The following is a 16,286-nucleotide window of genomic DNA, read 5'->3' as shown; positions in this document are numbered from 1 at the left end:
TTTATCAATGATAATGATGGCTAACATTTATTAAACACTTACTATTTGTCAGGCACTATTCTGAGTGCTTTTTCTTTTTCCTCATGTTATCCTCACAGCAATCCTGAGAGTGGGCACTACTCTTATACCCATTTTATAGATGGAGGCATTGACCTCCAAGTACAGAGCTAATAGGTGGCAGAACAAAGACTCACTCACACCTGTGCTGCCTCATTCCAGAGCCCAGAGCCTACCCTCTCAGCCACCTGCCAACCCTCCAGATGAGAGTGACCTTTCATGGTATCTCATTGTGCAGCTATCATGCACATGGATCTCTGCACCATACTGTGCTTTATACAGGACACAGTTCTGGCACCTACTTCCGATTTCTTGGACTACAGAACTGGGGGGAGTCTTAATGGGGGGGACAGCCTCATTTCTGGTCTGGACCGTTATCTGTTCTGTCGGGTCCTACCAAGAGACTTCCGGGCGTCCCACACCGTTCTTGTTCCCTTCTGCTCCATCCTCATGGTGATGTCCTTTTTCTTCTGACTTACTGCCCAGCAAGTGTAACGACTCAAGCTCTGCTCCGGTCAGGAGCTTGCTGAGGAGTGCTGACCTCTCCTGTGTACCTCGTGCAGAAACTCCGGGAGGGCTGCGCTGTGCGGAGTGCTCTGTCTTGTTAAGCAGGGTGAGCACTTTGTGCCGCATGGCTGACTCTCTCTACACTCAGTTTGGTCCTTCCTGGGCCTTTGTTCTCCAGTCCGCTGTGCCTGTGATCTCCAGGCCGTGGTGATCAGACGGCAGATGGCGCCTTCCCCGCTTTCCCCAGAAGAGGAACTTCCTGATTGGGGTTTGAGCTGAAGTGGCAATTCCTGTATTGAAATCTTTTGGGTGTTTCTTGAACTATTCCGTGTCACCACGCAAGAGGTGGAGGTGGGGGTGCACCATTCATTCGTTCGCAACGCGTTTATTAAGCACCTATTTGTGTTCTAGGCACTGTGCTGAGCACTGGGGTTGCCGTGACAACTGAGAATTGTTCCTGCTTTCATAATTTCCCATTTTTGGACAAATCAAACACATGATGAGGCAATTGCAATATAATATGATAAAGACTGTGATAAGGCGATAACAGTATTGCCAGGGCATACAGAAGGGGCACCAGACCTTGAAGGGCGGGCTGGCTGATTCCCCGAAGGAGAAGTGGCATCTGAGACCTGAAGGATGACTAGAAGAAGTTAGGCAGGTGACAGAAGGGGTCGGTAGTTGGGCAGAAGGAAGAGAAAGGGTGTTCAGGAAAGAAGGAATAGCATATTCAAAGCCTACAGGCAGAGAAAGGCTGCCGAGTCCTGGGCAAGTACAATCAGCTCAGGATAGCTGAAGCAGAGTTTGAAACAGGCTGTGGCAAGATGAGAGCAAAGTTAGGGATCTGAAGGGTGGCTGTCACTGAATCTTTCTTTAAAAAAAAAATGCTTATTTGTGTTTGAGAGAGAGAGAGAGCCAGCAGGGGAAGGGAAGAGAGGATTCAAATTGGCTCTGTACTGACAGCAGTGAGCCCTATGTAGGGCTCGAACTCACAAACCGTGAGATCATGACCTGATCCAAACTCAGGCGCTCAACCGACAGAGCCACCCAGGTGCCCCTGAATCTATGTGCCATGCAGGAACCACTTGCTTTCACAGACCGAGCTACCATAGCTTAGGTATTTAATGACAGTGGATAGGACTGAGAAGTAATATTCATGTGTATCCCGGGGCTGATGGACAATCTTGGAGACCTTTGGTTCTGGATCCTCGTTCATGCCATCCAGGGGCCCCCAGCCAGCCAAGTGCCTTCCTCCCCCAGGTGGAATTCCTTGTGGCTCAAAAGACACGTCACAGTCTTCCTCTGACTGCTGCCAGCAGTGCTCTCTACTCTAAAAACCGGTGCCTTTACTCAAAGTCCCATCTACTGTCTCTGCTGGGGCTGTGCCCACAGCCAGGCCTGACGTGGCCACTTTTGCTGGGGTTGACCTCACCGCAGCTAGGTACTAGGAACTGAGTCAGGCCTTTCACCAGCAACTCCTACAAGTAGGGGTGGTTATCTCCATTTGTACAGCTGGGGAAACTAAGGACTCAGAGCCAACAAAGTATTTGTTGCAAGCCACAAAGCTGTAGATGGCAAGATAGAGTTTGAACGTGGTCTGATTCCAAAGCCCCTGCAACCACAAGCAGTGACTCTTTCCCCATCAGTGGTATAGTTCTTATTAAGATCCTCTAAGTCTGCTCTTTGAGTTTTCTCATTGATCCTTTCCTAGAAGATGAGTCCCTCCAAAACTGGGTCAGAGGCTTTTAAGGGGCCTTTCCAAGAGTTGTCCCTTAAATCAGGAGCATGCCCTACCAGGAATGCTGTGTCCCCAAGACTGAAGACAACCTCCCATATCTTCCACTTTCCTTTAGAACATAACAATAATTTCTAATGTTGGCTAGTATTTTACAACTCCTCCCAGAGGATCTGGTGATGCTTTATGTAAACAAATTTTTAGGTAGCCTATGTGCAATTAGCAGGTGAGGTTCCTTCTTTGTGACCCTCCCCAGACTCTCACTGCATGTTGTTTTTCATTTACTTTTATTTTTGTCACTTTCTGCATTATCATCTTAATGTTCAATTTTGATGCTTGCCTCTTCTTTCAAACACCAGTAAAGCCCAGGGACAAATCTTACGAATCCTAGCAGTGGAGATGGATGTATTTGCTCGTGAGAGCGCCAGCTCCAAATAAGGGCACTAATGAGTCAATCACCAGGCTTTTATTAAGTGTCTGTTTGCTAAAAGCATAGCTTTTCCTGCAGCCAGATGGCCTGGCTCTGCACTCCTGAAGGGAATCTGGACCCTGTCACTAATTACTCTTCTTCCCGGCAGCAAGAAGGGGAAGCAATTTTCAAATTTTTTTTAGTGATCATAGGGCATTTTCTCTAGCATATCACTCTGTATAAAAAAAAAAAAAACAGGATATAATTATTTTCAGTTAACATAGTCACACATTTTTGTAGAAGAATGGCAGTCTGCATAGTGGTTAGGAGAATAAACTTTGGAGCCCACGGATCTGAGTATGAATTGTTGGCTCTATCCTTTACTCGCTGTGTGAAGTAGAGCTAGTCACTTACACTCTGAACCTCAGGTTCTCCCTCTGTGAAATGGGAACAATATTAGTTCAGAGCTGTTCCAAGGATTCAGTTAGCAGTTATTAAATAAAACAGAGTAAATAGTTTGGTCCAGGAGATACTGTTACTATTATTATTATTACTTAATATTATCAAGAAAGCCATCTACCTGTCTGTCTTCAGGCGAGTTTGATATATTTTCATATGATTCTTGCAATTTTCTTTTCTCCATAAAAGTTCCCGTTTTTCTTCAAAGGTAGGATAGGGTCTTGCTTTCATGAATACTCTTAACGCTCACCTGTTATAATTATACGATTAAATCAAGGCTTGAAGAACTTGCAGGTGACTTTTTGTTTTCATGTATCTTTCTTCAATACGATGACAGTGTTTTTTCATTGCAGAGTGAGGAGGTGGAGTTTGTCCGAACCGGCTATGGGAAGGATATGGTAAAAGTTCTCCATATTCAGCGAGATGGGAAATATCACAGCATTAAAGAGGTGGCAACTTCAGTGCAACTTACTCTGAGCTCCAAAAAAGATTATCTGCATGGAGATAATTCAGACATCATCCCCACAGACACCATCAAGAACACAGTTCACGTCTTGGCAAAATTTAAAGGGGTATGTATCATTCTTAGATGCTGCCTGTCTTTAAAAAAAATTTTTTTTAATGTTTATTTATTTTTGAGAGAGAGAGACAGAGTGCGTGTAGGGGCAGAACAGAGAGAGAGGGAGGCACGGAATCTGAAGCAAGCTCCAGACTCTGAGCTGTCGGCACAGAGACCAATGTGGGGCTCGAAATCACCAAACAAGATTATGACCTGAGTCAAAGCCAGACACTTAACTGACTGAGCAACCCAGGCACCCCTATGTTGTTACCTATCTTGATGCAGAATTCACTAAACTATAACATGAGTATATCACTTGCTTACTGCAAGTTCCCTTTACTTTCTAACCCTATTTTTACATTTGGGCCACTAATTCTTTTTCTTTTGGATTCTAAAATTCTCAGCCTTACAGAAAAGCTTTTTTCTTTTTTTCCCCTCTTAATCTCATTTCTTTGCTTTTTTTGGTTCTCAACTTACTACATCTTTTAGGAAGAGAATCCTATCTGACAAATTTACATGTTCTCTCTTAATTAGGATCATTGGCAAATCAAAGCCCTGGGAGGATTTCAGAATAGAATTTTTACACATTTTTTGTCATGCATTTCTTTGATTCCTGTTACCTATTTTTTTTTTTCTTTTAGAATGGTGTACATTTATAGAAGAAAGTACCATTTCTCTTCCTGGTGTTACTATAGAAGAAAATCTTGAGGATAAGATATATTTTGAAATCTATTGGTCCAATTTTTAATGGCTTCCTAATGTTCTCAACTGCATGACCACTTAGTATCCATATATGTTGGTAGCTGTATTCTTCAAGAGAGCCTTGGAGCTGATAGTATCTGATATTTTAGCACTTCAACTTCTAGTTTAAGTGTGAGGGAAGCTGTGTCGGACCTCCAGCAGATTTCTGGGAAACTCAAGATGATTTTTCTTTTTGCAAAGAAGTCTAAAAAGACAAGAAATGTAGACTAGAAAGTTTCTTTTCTCATGCTTTTGCATGAAATCCACACTCAGAATGCATGAAATGAACCAACTAATTGAAATATAATTTCTGCAAGGCCTAGCTCCACCCCGAACCTTTTTCTTGCTATTCAGAGTGGCCCAGCATGCACAAACATGGCTATAGAAAAAGGCATTGCTCTCGTAAAAAAATAAATTGAAAATAGGCTACGGTACTGCACTACAAAAGAGGGCCAGGTAACACAGATTCTCATATTTCCTGTACTATGTGAGAGATGCAGAAAAGTGAAGGAATGGACCTGGATCTTAAAGACATTTCAAATTCATTCATTGTAGATAGAGTGGCCATATAATTTCTTATCTAAAACAAGGTGGCACTTTTTTTTCTTTTGTTTTTTTAAATTGAGATATAATTGGCATACAACTTTGTATTTCAGGTGCACAACATGATGGTTTGATATTTGTGTATATGGTGAAATAAATTTTTATTTCTTGTCATCAGAAATTTTAAGAGTTGTCTCTTAGCTACTTTCAAATACATAATACAGTATTATTAACTGTATTTCCTGTCTTGTATATTACATCCCCATGATTACTAATTTTATAACTGGAAGTTTGTTTTGACTCCCTTCACCCACTTTGCCTATCTCCTCTCTCCTGGCAACCACCAATCGGTTCTCTGTATCTATGAACTTGATTTTGTTTGTTTGTTTTTGTTTTGTTTAGATTCCACATATAAGTGAGAACATATGGTGTTCGTCTTTTCTTGACTTATTTCTCTTAGCATAATCCCATCAAAGTTCATCTATGATCTGTGTTACCACAAATGTCAAGATTCACTCCTTTTTAGATGAATATACATTATATATATATATATTTATACACACACACACGCACACTATATATATATATACACACACCATATAAATAAATATGTACACCATTATGTATATTACCAATATATATTACATTTTCTTTATGCATTTATCCACTGACAGGATACTTAAGTTGTTTCCATATTTTCCATATTTTGCAATGAACATGGGGTGCATATATCTTTTTGAGTTAGTATTTTTGTTTTCCAAACTAGGACACTTCTGAGAGTGAAATAAGATGCTAAATAATTATTCTGGGACAACAGGCATAAAACAGAACTATCCTGGGGAAACCTGTACAAATAGTCCACCTTAGGCAAGCCATAAATCATCTGTAGACTCTGCTAAGACCATAACGCATTGTCTAGAGATTATTATGAAGAATTTGTGTGGAAGTAGGGAGCTGCTTCATGGGGGTGGGAGTGAGGGATAGTCAATCGAAGGTCTGTTTGCAAAGCAAGGAAGCAGAAGTGGCCCTGTGTTAATGTTTTCCCCTGGGAAACTGGGAGGCCCATTTGGCAACCTCATAGAGACACCAGAGTGTTTTGGAGTCCACTGTAGTATTGTCGTTGGCGTGGGTGATGACTGAGCTCACCGAAAGGAGAATCTAAATGTTAAGTTTTCTTGTGCTCATCCATTGATTGACACATTTCTTCCTGCAAAACAGGTTTCTTTTAAAAACAGGGTAGTCTCACCCCGGTAATGGTGCTGTATTAACTACATTTAGGAGACCTTACGAAAATTTGGGATAAGGACCAATTCATGTCTCATGGTTCTTTCAAAATGTGTATTTCTCTGATTCTGAAAAGGATTTGAACAGGAAAGAGAACTCCGTGGATATTTAAAAATTATTTCTAAGTGGGGCAGGTATTTCTGATCACTAGCATTTTGTTTCACTTTACAGATCAAAAGCATAGAAACTTTTGCAATGAGCATCTGTGAACATTTCCTTTCCTCTTTTGACCATGTCATCCGAGCTCAAGTCTACGTGGAAGAAGTCCCCTGGAAGCGTCTTGAAAAGGTTTGCTCAGTTATTTGTGCTCTCGGTTTAATTAAAGAAATTGGCTTTATGACATATGCTGAAATTTTACTGGAAACGATTTTTTGTCCCTAATTTTCAGAATGGAGTTAAGCATGTCCATGCATTTATTCACACTCCCACTGGAACGCACTTCTGTGAGGTGGAACAGATGAGGAGTGGTAAGAAAGTATTTTTCATGCTTTGATTCTACAATAGCAATTTCAATATTTTTTTTCTTCCAAACAATTCCGTTTGTTAATATCGAGGAAAACTGTTGAGGATTTTGAAGGCATTTAAATCTGAGATGGGAATGAGCACTGTGACTCTGGAGTATATTTAAAAACAATCTCCTCCTTTATCGTAAAAACATAAAAAATAAATAATACATTTTGCCAGAAATCTAGGGGTTGAGTGAGGTAGATCATTTTTATTACCTGATTCAGAGGTGAGGGGGAAAAAAAAGGCCTGGGCTGACAAAACCCCAAATCTCTGAATGTTCTGACCAGTACTTTTTGTACTATACCATGCTACTAATTATCATTACCTTTATAGGAAATAGTAAATAACAATCACGTTTCCCTGACATTTTATTTTCATAATAATAAGACCACTGATATTATTATAATTACTATAGAAGGAACCTCATTTAAATAGCAATGACAATTCTGTAATTCTTTGTGTTCACTAAGAAATTTAAAACTTAACCACGGAGCATAATTACAATAGGGACCTTATTAGTACTGAGGATTGAACTTAGCAAATATCAAAATTCCCAAAGCTTGTCTTCCACTGTTTGGTTAGGATTGTCAGGGCGGGGCAATAACTGGCCAGAGGACCTCTAGGAACTGTGGAGCCAAATGTGGTAGAAAGGTCTCCATCCTAATAAAAAATGAACTTTCATGATCATTATAAATGGAGAGTGTGGACTCTGAACTTTTTTCCTTTTCAATCATTCTTCTCTTTCTTCTCCTCTCTTTTCCTCTTCTCTTCCATTCCTTTTCTTTTCTGTATCTCCTCTTTCTTCTCTAGCTCTCTTCAGTAAGAATTTGAGGTAGCATCTCTTAAACATAGAAACATTATAAACTTAATAAAATAGAAGTCTCTTCTCATTCTGAGTTCTATTGGATAAAGCCCTTCCTCAGACAGTTCTAGTGTATTAGCTGTTACTTAATATTTTTTGCTATCTGTATTAAATTCTAGGCACAGCCAGGGACGTCTTGGTGTTTGATTAACAGTTATGTAATTTTTGCCATATAAAGGAGACTGAATAACTAGTTGTTATATTAAGTTGAAAAGATAATGATTTCTTAATCCCCCAAATGTGTAGTCATATATATTAACTTGCTGATGGAGCTGTTTGTTAGTTAAAATAAAACTTACTTTTCCTTCCTTCCTTCCTTCCTTCCTTCCTTCCTTCCTTCCATCTTTCTCTTTTTCTTTCTTTCTTTTTCTTTCTTTCTTTCTTTCTTTCTTTCTTTCTTTCTTTCCTTCCTTCCATCTTTCTTTCTTTCTTTCTTTCTTTCTTTCTTTCTTTCTTTCTTTCTTTCTTTCTTTCTTTCTTTCTTTCTTTCTTTCCTTCCTTCCTTCTGAATGTGACTTTGGGGGAGAAAGAGAAAGAAAGTTTCCCTAACTCCCCAGGTCAGTGTTTTCCTTCTCAAATCACATCATGTTTGTAAAATTATAAACTCTAAGCTGGCATAGTCCATCAGAAATGTAATGCAAGCCACGTATGTAATTTAAAAATTTTCTAGCAGTCACTTTAGGAATGCAAAAAATAAATTACTTTTAATAATATATTCTATTTAATCTGATATAGTTACAATACACCTTAAGTATGTAATAAAAATAAATTACTAATGTAATATTTCACATTCTTTTTTAAAAAGTTAAATGTTTGAAATCCTGTGCATATTTTATATTTACAGGGCATCTCAATTCACATTTGCCATATTCCAAGTGCTTAAGAGCCACACATGGCTAGTGGCTACCATATTGATTAGCCTAGCTCTAAACCATTTTTAAGTGATTTCGCAACATTTAGCATAGCATATTCCTCTTTCAACTTTCAAGTCTGTAAAATAATAGTTCTAGATAAGGTCTAGAATTCTATTTTGGGAGAGCTAATTAATGAATAAGAACATGTTGAAATACTATTCATTCAACAATTGGATTTTGAGGGCTTTTTATGTAGCCTAGGGCTGTAAATTCAGAGTTGAGTAAGACTTTCCCTGGCCCTAGTGAGTTTGCAGTAGATGAATAGTAGGAGATAGACTTATAAAAAGATTTATTGCAATAAAAGGGCTAAAAACTGCAACGAGGGCATCAAAGTTATGCTAGGGAAGCAAAGAGGTGCAAAAAATTGTCTTCCTAGGAAGAGTCTGGAAAGCTTGACAGGGGAGGAGGATATATTTCAGTTGACTTTTGAAAAATGATTCAGAATATGCTGGGCACAGAAGAGGAAAGAAAATTACAGGTGGAAGAGACAGAATGTATCTAGGTAGGAGCCATGAAGAAGTGGAAGAGGGAAACTAACATAATTTGGATATCTGCCTTATGCCAACCACCATCCTGGACAAATGATTTTAGTGTTGAAAGGGCAAAGCATTTGAGGAACAGTAGCAAGTTCGAAGGTCTAGTTCTTAGAGTGTAAGGAGCCAAGATGTATGTGAAGAGGTTGGTTTGGGCTGGATTTTGAAGGGCCTCATGTACCATACTAACAAGATGAGTATAATTTGGAAGTAGTTTTACATGGCAGTAAACCATACGTATTGGGATCAGACTATACCGTATTTGAATTTGAGCTCCATTACTTAATAACTTTGTGACTGTGAGTTACTTATGCTTCTTCAGTGGTTTTCATTTGTAAGATGAGGATAACAGTGTCCACCTTAATTTCCCAGAGAATTAAAGGAGATAAATATTAATATAGAGCATTTTAGCACAGGACCTGGCACATAGAAAGCATTCCTTATTTTTTTTATTTTTTTTAATTTTTTTATTTTAAAAAAAAAAATTTTTTTTTTCAACGTTTATTTATTTTTGGGACAGAGAGAGACAGAGCTTGACCGGGGGAGGGGCAGAGAGAGAGGGAGACACAGAATCGGAAACAGGCTCCAGGCTCTGAGCCATCAGCCCAGAGCCCGACGCGGGGCTCGAACTCCCGGACCGCGAGATCGTGACCTGGCTGAAGTCGGACGCTTAACCGACTGCGCCACCCAGGCGCCCCCTTAAATGATAGATACGATTGTTATTATTTAGGATGGCAATAGAGACCCAGGAAAGGTAGGTGTGTGTGTGTATGTGTGTGTGTGTGTGTGTGTGTCCTGTTCAGTAATTCTGATGAAGGTTATGGTGATCTGGCTGCAGAAACAGGCAGTAGAGAGACATTTAGAAACTTGTTGCAGAGATGGAGAAATGATGGAGTCAGATCTAAGGCAGTGAGAAGTAGAGATGGAGAGAATGACTGCAGAGGTGGAGGAGGGCATTATGTGAGGCATTTCTGAAGGGTACTGAATGAGTCTGAGTGATTGGATAGGGGTGGAGCTTGGAGAGAAGAAAGTTGCCCTAAAGTCGAGGGCTTGGGGGAGTTGGCTAAGGAGAACACGTATGATTAGAAAGTGTTCAGGGGGAAGCTGGTGATTTGGGGGAATAAGAGATAGAAATAGATTTGCAGACCATCAACAGACTGATGGTAGGTAAGGCTGTGGGCAAGAAAGAGCCATTCCAGAAAAACATGTGAAGCGAGAAGAGGAAAGTGACAGGTCCCAAGGGAAATTCCTCAGTTTACAGGTTGGGCAGTTCAAAAAATTAGAAGAAAGGTCAGAGAGATAGAAGGAAGATTGGAGAGAGTGGTGTTGTGGAGGCAAAAGAAAAAATAAATTAAGAAATCAGGGATAGTTATTGTGATAACAGGATGCATAACGCACAGGATCCTATGCAGTGGCTCCATACAAGAAGTTCACTGCTTTTTGTAAAAGTCCAGTTCAGTGTGTGTGTGTGTGTGTGTGTGTGTGTATGTGTGTGTTTGTGTGCACTTGTGTTGAGGTAATGTTCTGCTCCAAGAAGTTACTCAGGAACCCAGGTTGATGCAACCTAACATTTTTATCCTTACTTTTTTTGGGTCACCTTGAGAATAGATCCCCTTACCAGACAACCAGGAGAGGAAAAGAGCTTGGAGGAGCAAAAGGAGGAGACAAACCCCCTCCAGCATAACACCAGGCCTGAGAATAGAGCACCACACTTCTCTGGGAAGGAACCTAACCTCTCAGCCCCACCCAACTGCAATGGAAGCTGGGAAATGTAGTCTAACCAGGTACCTAGGAGGAAGAAGAAATAGATTTAGTAAATGGCAAGCAGTCTTTGCTATGGGAAGGTTCAGAAGTCTAGATTAAAAGAAAGTGGAACAGTAAGTGTGCAGTTTGGTAAATGGATCACTGGTGACTTCCACAAGAATATTTTAGCAGGGCCCTGTGGAGTGGCAGAGTATAGGGCTCTGCTGATCATAAGAAGAATACAAGCCACTCTTCATACCCTTGTTCTTTCCAGGAATTACCAGGAGCTATCATCAGCCTGAATTCTAGTCACCTGTTTGCTACAGAATGGAAAAACTAGTCACCATAGTAAAACCAAAGCTTTTTCTTTCTGCAGAGAGCCACAAAGCCTCAGCATACTGCAGTTGTTGTGGCTGTGTTCCCAGAAGCTCCAGCTTGACACATCTAGAATCCAGAGTCTCTCTGATATCATGTGGGGATGGCAGGGATCAGGGAGCAGAAGAAGCATCTATTGCCTTAAGCGTATGCAGTATATGTGTGTACATGTATATGAGTGTGTGTATATTCTAGTGTTGTGTATATAAAGATGACATTTGCACTCTGTCCCTGTTTGGAGAGTAAAGATCTATGATCTTAGGAGAGCAAAATTTAATTCTTCATTTGCTTTTTATCCAAAAGCTAAAACTGCAGATATTGTGAGGTAAGTCAATGTACAGGCATTGCCATAAGAAGTGCCCTTGCATAGGCTTAACTGAAGAAAGTAATCATTACACACACACACACACACACACACAAGCCCCAATTCGCGTGTCAAAGACTGTTACAAACCTGTAAGCAATGCTTTTGATGAGGGGCTAGTTAGTTGGTGAGAATTCTGCCCTGTTAACACATGTACTTAATCACACATTTAGCCAGGTGGCTCCCAATAGGGACTTTTCCCAGCAGGATATGTAACTGACAGACTGGATTCTTTCTTATCAATTGAACAAACATTTATAGAAAGCCTACTGAATCTCGAGCACCATTTTAGACCCTGAGAATTGCTGTAAAACTCCCATTATACTCTTTTTTTAGTGGATATTTGAAAGCTACATCATTAAGTGTACTTTTGCCTGTTTCAAAGTCTGTTAGTTCCATGGGAGAATCTGGAAGGGAGAGACGAATTTTTTCACGCAAAGGGATGAGGACTGTAGTTATGTTTGTGACTTGCCAAACTCTGAGAGAAGAGCTAGGCTGTCCATGTGATGCAAGTTGTTAGTTTGGGTGTTCTAAGGAGACTGGCTCTTCCAAGCTCTTTCTTCCGTGTGTCTCCCTAAACTACAAGCATAGCTGAGTCTTGAAATCACTGGGATGGTTGAGTCACTAATTTGGACTAAATGGTCCCCCCAAACCTCTGCCTTATTTGAATTATAACCCACAATTCTGTAAGAATCAAATTCCTCCCAATCTGCCACTGAGTATAGAAATTCATCTGGGGCACCTGGGTGGCTCAGTCGGTTAAGCGCCCGGCTTCAGCTCAGGTCATGATCTCACAGTTCGTGAGTTCAAGCCCCATGTCGGGCTCTGTGCTGATAGCCCAGAGCCTGGAGCCTGCTTTGGATTCTGTGTCTCCCTCTCTTTCTGCCTCTCCCCTGCTCTCACTCTGTCACTGCGTCTCTCAAAAATAAATATTTAAAAAAAAATTTTTTTAAAAAGAAAAAAATTCAGCAAAAACAGAGCCAAGTAGATGGTAGATGGAAAACACATCTCAACTAAGAGATATTGTCTTCTGGTAGTAAAAAAAAAAAAGATCTATTGACATGGAGACCAGGGGGGCATAGGAGGTGGTTTTAAGGGGAAAAAAAGTGATGAAATTGAGGTCCTGGAGGACAGTAATTTCAGAGGCATCAAGCTGGGCAGGTGGAAAAAGCGAGATGGAGGAAGGGGGAGACCCAAGACCTTTTCGATGTCCTGTGTGTGCCCTTTGTGGTGTCAAACTGAAGCACTCTTCAGTTTCTCCAAAAGAAGAGTTTTTGGTAAACACAAGTCCTTTAAACTCACCTCAACCACAACCTTGCTGTACAAAAGCCCAGTTAACTTCCTCCCACATGGCTGATGCCATCTTTCCCCTTCCAGAATGGCATGGAGGGACCTTTCACTCTCCCCGCATGAGTGAAAGGGACTCCCAAAGGCAAATGATATTTAGTTTTCACTTTTTCTAGCACTTTACAAGTTTGAGGTTTTCTACTAGAATGATTTAATATGGTTTTAAAATATCCTCCTTTTAGCTATTTGTGTCCTTTTTGGAGGTGTTAAACATGGAAGCAATTATCCTGTTCATGACAGGATTTTTTTTTTCCCTTGGCTCAATAAAGCTTTGTGCTTTGTGACACCTGATGCGTAGGTAAGGAATTGGGCTTATTTTCTATTAATTCACAGTGAGTTTCTTCCCCTTAGAGAGCTAAAGGGTAGGATGTATGCTTCTCTGAGAGATAAACCACAATCTGTTAAGTGTGTAGGAGGACACTAAAAGCTAGCAAAGATTATGTTCTAGCAAAGTAAAATGTGAAAATCTTCCTTTTGCATTACCCTATAACCATGGCATAAAGGCAAAAAAAAAAAAAAAGCTGATTAAGTGGTTTCGTGACAAATAACCTAGAAAAGGACAGTCCTTTTGGTTGAAATAATTCTGCCAGTCTAAGCTGAAGTTGTTTTCAGAGTGCGTAAGCCACTGTACTTTTTAGTCGATGGGTCCATGATTCTGAAAGGCTCAGGTTCGTACCAGTGTTCAGAAAGCTGGGGCACCGCCAACAGGGAAGATAAAATAAGCTCTTCGATTTCATCCAGAGTGTCTAATGTGTGCCGGGGGGGGGGGGGGGGCAAATCATATTAAAAGAGAATAGGGTTTTTGTTGTTGTTGTTCTTCATAGAACAATGAGCGCACCAGAGTAGATGGTTTATGTTCTGCCCAAACTGTGGCCATAGTTAATTGTCGTTGGGAGCATAAAACATTTTATTCTATGTGAAACTGAGGCCAACACACATTTAAAAATGCAACTTCTGGGGCGCCTGGGTGGCTCAGTCGGTTAAGCGGCCGACTTCGGCTCAGGTCATGATCTTGCGGTTCGTGAGTTCAAGCCCCGCGTCGGGCTCTGTGCTGACAGCTCAGAGCCTGGAGCCTGTTTCGGATTCTGTGTCTCCCTCTGTCTCTCTGACCCTCCCCCATTCATGCTCTGTCTCTCTCTGTCTCAAAAATACATAAATGTTAAAAAATAAAAATGCAACTTCTTTCTTCATTTTCAGATGCTAGCAAGAAAATAGACATTTAAAAAGTTGCCTAGCAGAACTGACACTCCCCAGAGGGCAATAAATCTCATCCCAGAGCTGGAGGTGGATAGAGACGGCAGGTCAGAAGTGGTTTGCAGAACCCAATGAGCCTTTGTGAAACATGAGAAATATTCACAGTAGTTAAAGTTGATAGGAAAAAGCCAATTATCACAACCTCATGGTCATACCTTTTATAAAGGATTTTCTGTGGGGCAGCCATTCTACTAAGTCCTTCATGGACGTTATCTCCGACATCTATCAAATTGGTGATCATCTCTGTTTGCAAGATGAGAAACTCAAGGTAAAGAGGGGTTAAGTAATGTTCTGAGGGGAATAATGCTCATAAAATAGGGGAGGAGAGGCCCTGAGAACACTGAGATTAGAATTCAGGAAATCTTGAGTTGCAAGGCTGTGGTCTCAACCACTGTGCATCAATGCATCCAGAAATCCTTTTATGATTAAGACCATTGGAAGAGCCAAAATCTTATTGGCTTATGTGGATGCTGATGACAATATAGTGCTATGTAGGAAACAATGAAATAGGTAAAATTTGCCTCTGGTTCTCATTCACTTTCTCTTTATTCCCCCTCCACGAACCCTGCTTGTTCTAACCTCATTCCATATTGCAAACTCCTTATTTCATTTCTATAGGGTTTTTTTCTAGAAGGGATTACTGTTGGAAATAGATTATATTAGTTTATAAAGGCTTCAGAAGTCACTCCTTTATGGGGTCTTCGTATTTTAATAGGAAATGTTTAAGGAATAAAAAGTTTTTAAGATACCTAGGGGCCATTTCTAAAAATGATGCTTCGGTTTCCATTTCAGGTTAGTGGAGATGGTATTTTTCAGGCTGGGGCTCTGTCTGAGGCTCTCAAAAAATACTATGGAAGGGAAGATGGCAACCTTCTTGTCTCCTGGAAAGAAACTGTAAAGAAATGGGAAGACAGAGTTAAAGGAAGGAGAAAACATCATGGGGATGGGGAAGTATCCAAAAAGGAGGAGATAATGAAGTGCTGAGTTCAAATTCCACTCCTGCCAGTTTCTAGCCATGTGACTATGGGCAAATGGTTGAAAGTCTCCTATATAAGACTATTTAATAGAGGGACGCCTGGGTTGCCCAGTTGGTTAAGCAGCCGGCTCTTGATTTGGGCTCAGGTCATGATCTCGCAGTTCATGAGTTTGAGCCCTGCAGAGGCTGCTTGGGTTTCTCTGTTTCCCTCTCTCTCTGCCCCTCCCCCCTCTCTCAAAATAAATAAACATTAAAAAAATAGTTAATAGAATTTGAGGATTAAGTAAGATAATGATTGAAAAAGGCAGCAACTAAATGCATGCTGATCATCAGGAAGTCTTCAGCTAATGTTGATGTCCTCCCCTTCCCCTGCCATGCTGTGTATTATATTTGGGTGGGGGTGATCAAGAAGGGAAATGCTAAAGATGAGTGGAGGAGAACTGTCTAAAAGAAAAAGAGACTAAGCTGTGAAATACTGATTCTTTGATGTGAATCAATCTTGTTGCATGCATTCACTCATTCATTCAATAGACACTTATTGATTGTTTCTGCAATTCTCTTGTATTTTAAGCTTAGCCTCACTTGGGTCAGCTCTATACAGCATTTAGAAATGCTGATTTTGCAGCATCATGTCTTCACACATCCAGAATCCAATAAACGAAGGCAACTTAAAGCATTAGGCGTTGCTGGTGTCTCTCTTGGTCCTTCTTCAGATATAGTTTCCAAAGAGGACTTCAAAATGTTAAATACCATTTTAGTTGACACATTATCCTGGAGCACTCTGATAAGAACACCTTATTTAATCAGCAGATCTACTACAAACCACTGGCCATTGCTCTCTTTGGTAGATGTACACTTGTGGCTGGGAAAATATCAAAATGTGGTCATTGTTTACCTACTTACGAAGCTCCACAGCTCCTGAGTTAGCCACAGCAGTTGAAGCCACATAGATGATGTAAACTATTGGATTATTAAGAGCTTCCCTGGATTTTAATTGAGGATCATGAGTTATATTCTTGTTCTTCAACTAAGACCATGTACAACATAGATGCCTGATGCCTCTGGCCCTTGAGTTATATACTAAACAGGCCAAGAAGGATAGATCTTAATCAGGACTA

At 40.5% G+C, this 16,286-nt stretch overlaps 2 protein-coding genes across 3 annotated transcripts in view; one reads left to right on the top strand and one right to left on the bottom strand.

The window, feature by feature from the left end:
* DNASE2B (deoxyribonuclease 2 beta) overlaps nt 1-16,286 on the bottom strand; it is a 75,307-nt gene that overhangs the window by 23,067 nt on the left and 35,954 nt on the right. The window lies entirely within an intron of this gene.
* LOC122480700 (uricase) overlaps nt 1-16,286 on the top strand; it is an 80,238-nt gene that overhangs the window by 55,219 nt on the left and 8,733 nt on the right. For both annotated transcript variants that reach the window (XM_043575440.1, XM_043575439.1), the window contains exons 2-4: nt 3,521-3,739; nt 6,466-6,582; nt 6,683-6,761. In XM_043575440.1, the coding sequence (XP_043431375.1) occupies nt 3,521-3,739; nt 6,466-6,582; nt 6,683-6,761 (415 nt within the window). The remainder of the gene's footprint in view (nt 1-3,520; nt 3,740-6,465; nt 6,583-6,682; nt 6,762-16,286) is intronic.

This window comes from Prionailurus bengalensis, chromosome C1 (assembly GCF_016509475.1).
Source record: "Prionailurus bengalensis isolate Pbe53 chromosome C1, Fcat_Pben_1.1_paternal_pri, whole genome shotgun sequence".
In the NCBI taxonomy this organism is placed as follows: Eukaryota; Metazoa; Chordata; class Mammalia; order Carnivora; family Felidae; genus Prionailurus; species Prionailurus bengalensis.
Note: the sequence above shows the minus strand (reverse complement) of the source record. Positions and strands in the feature narration are given on the sequence as shown.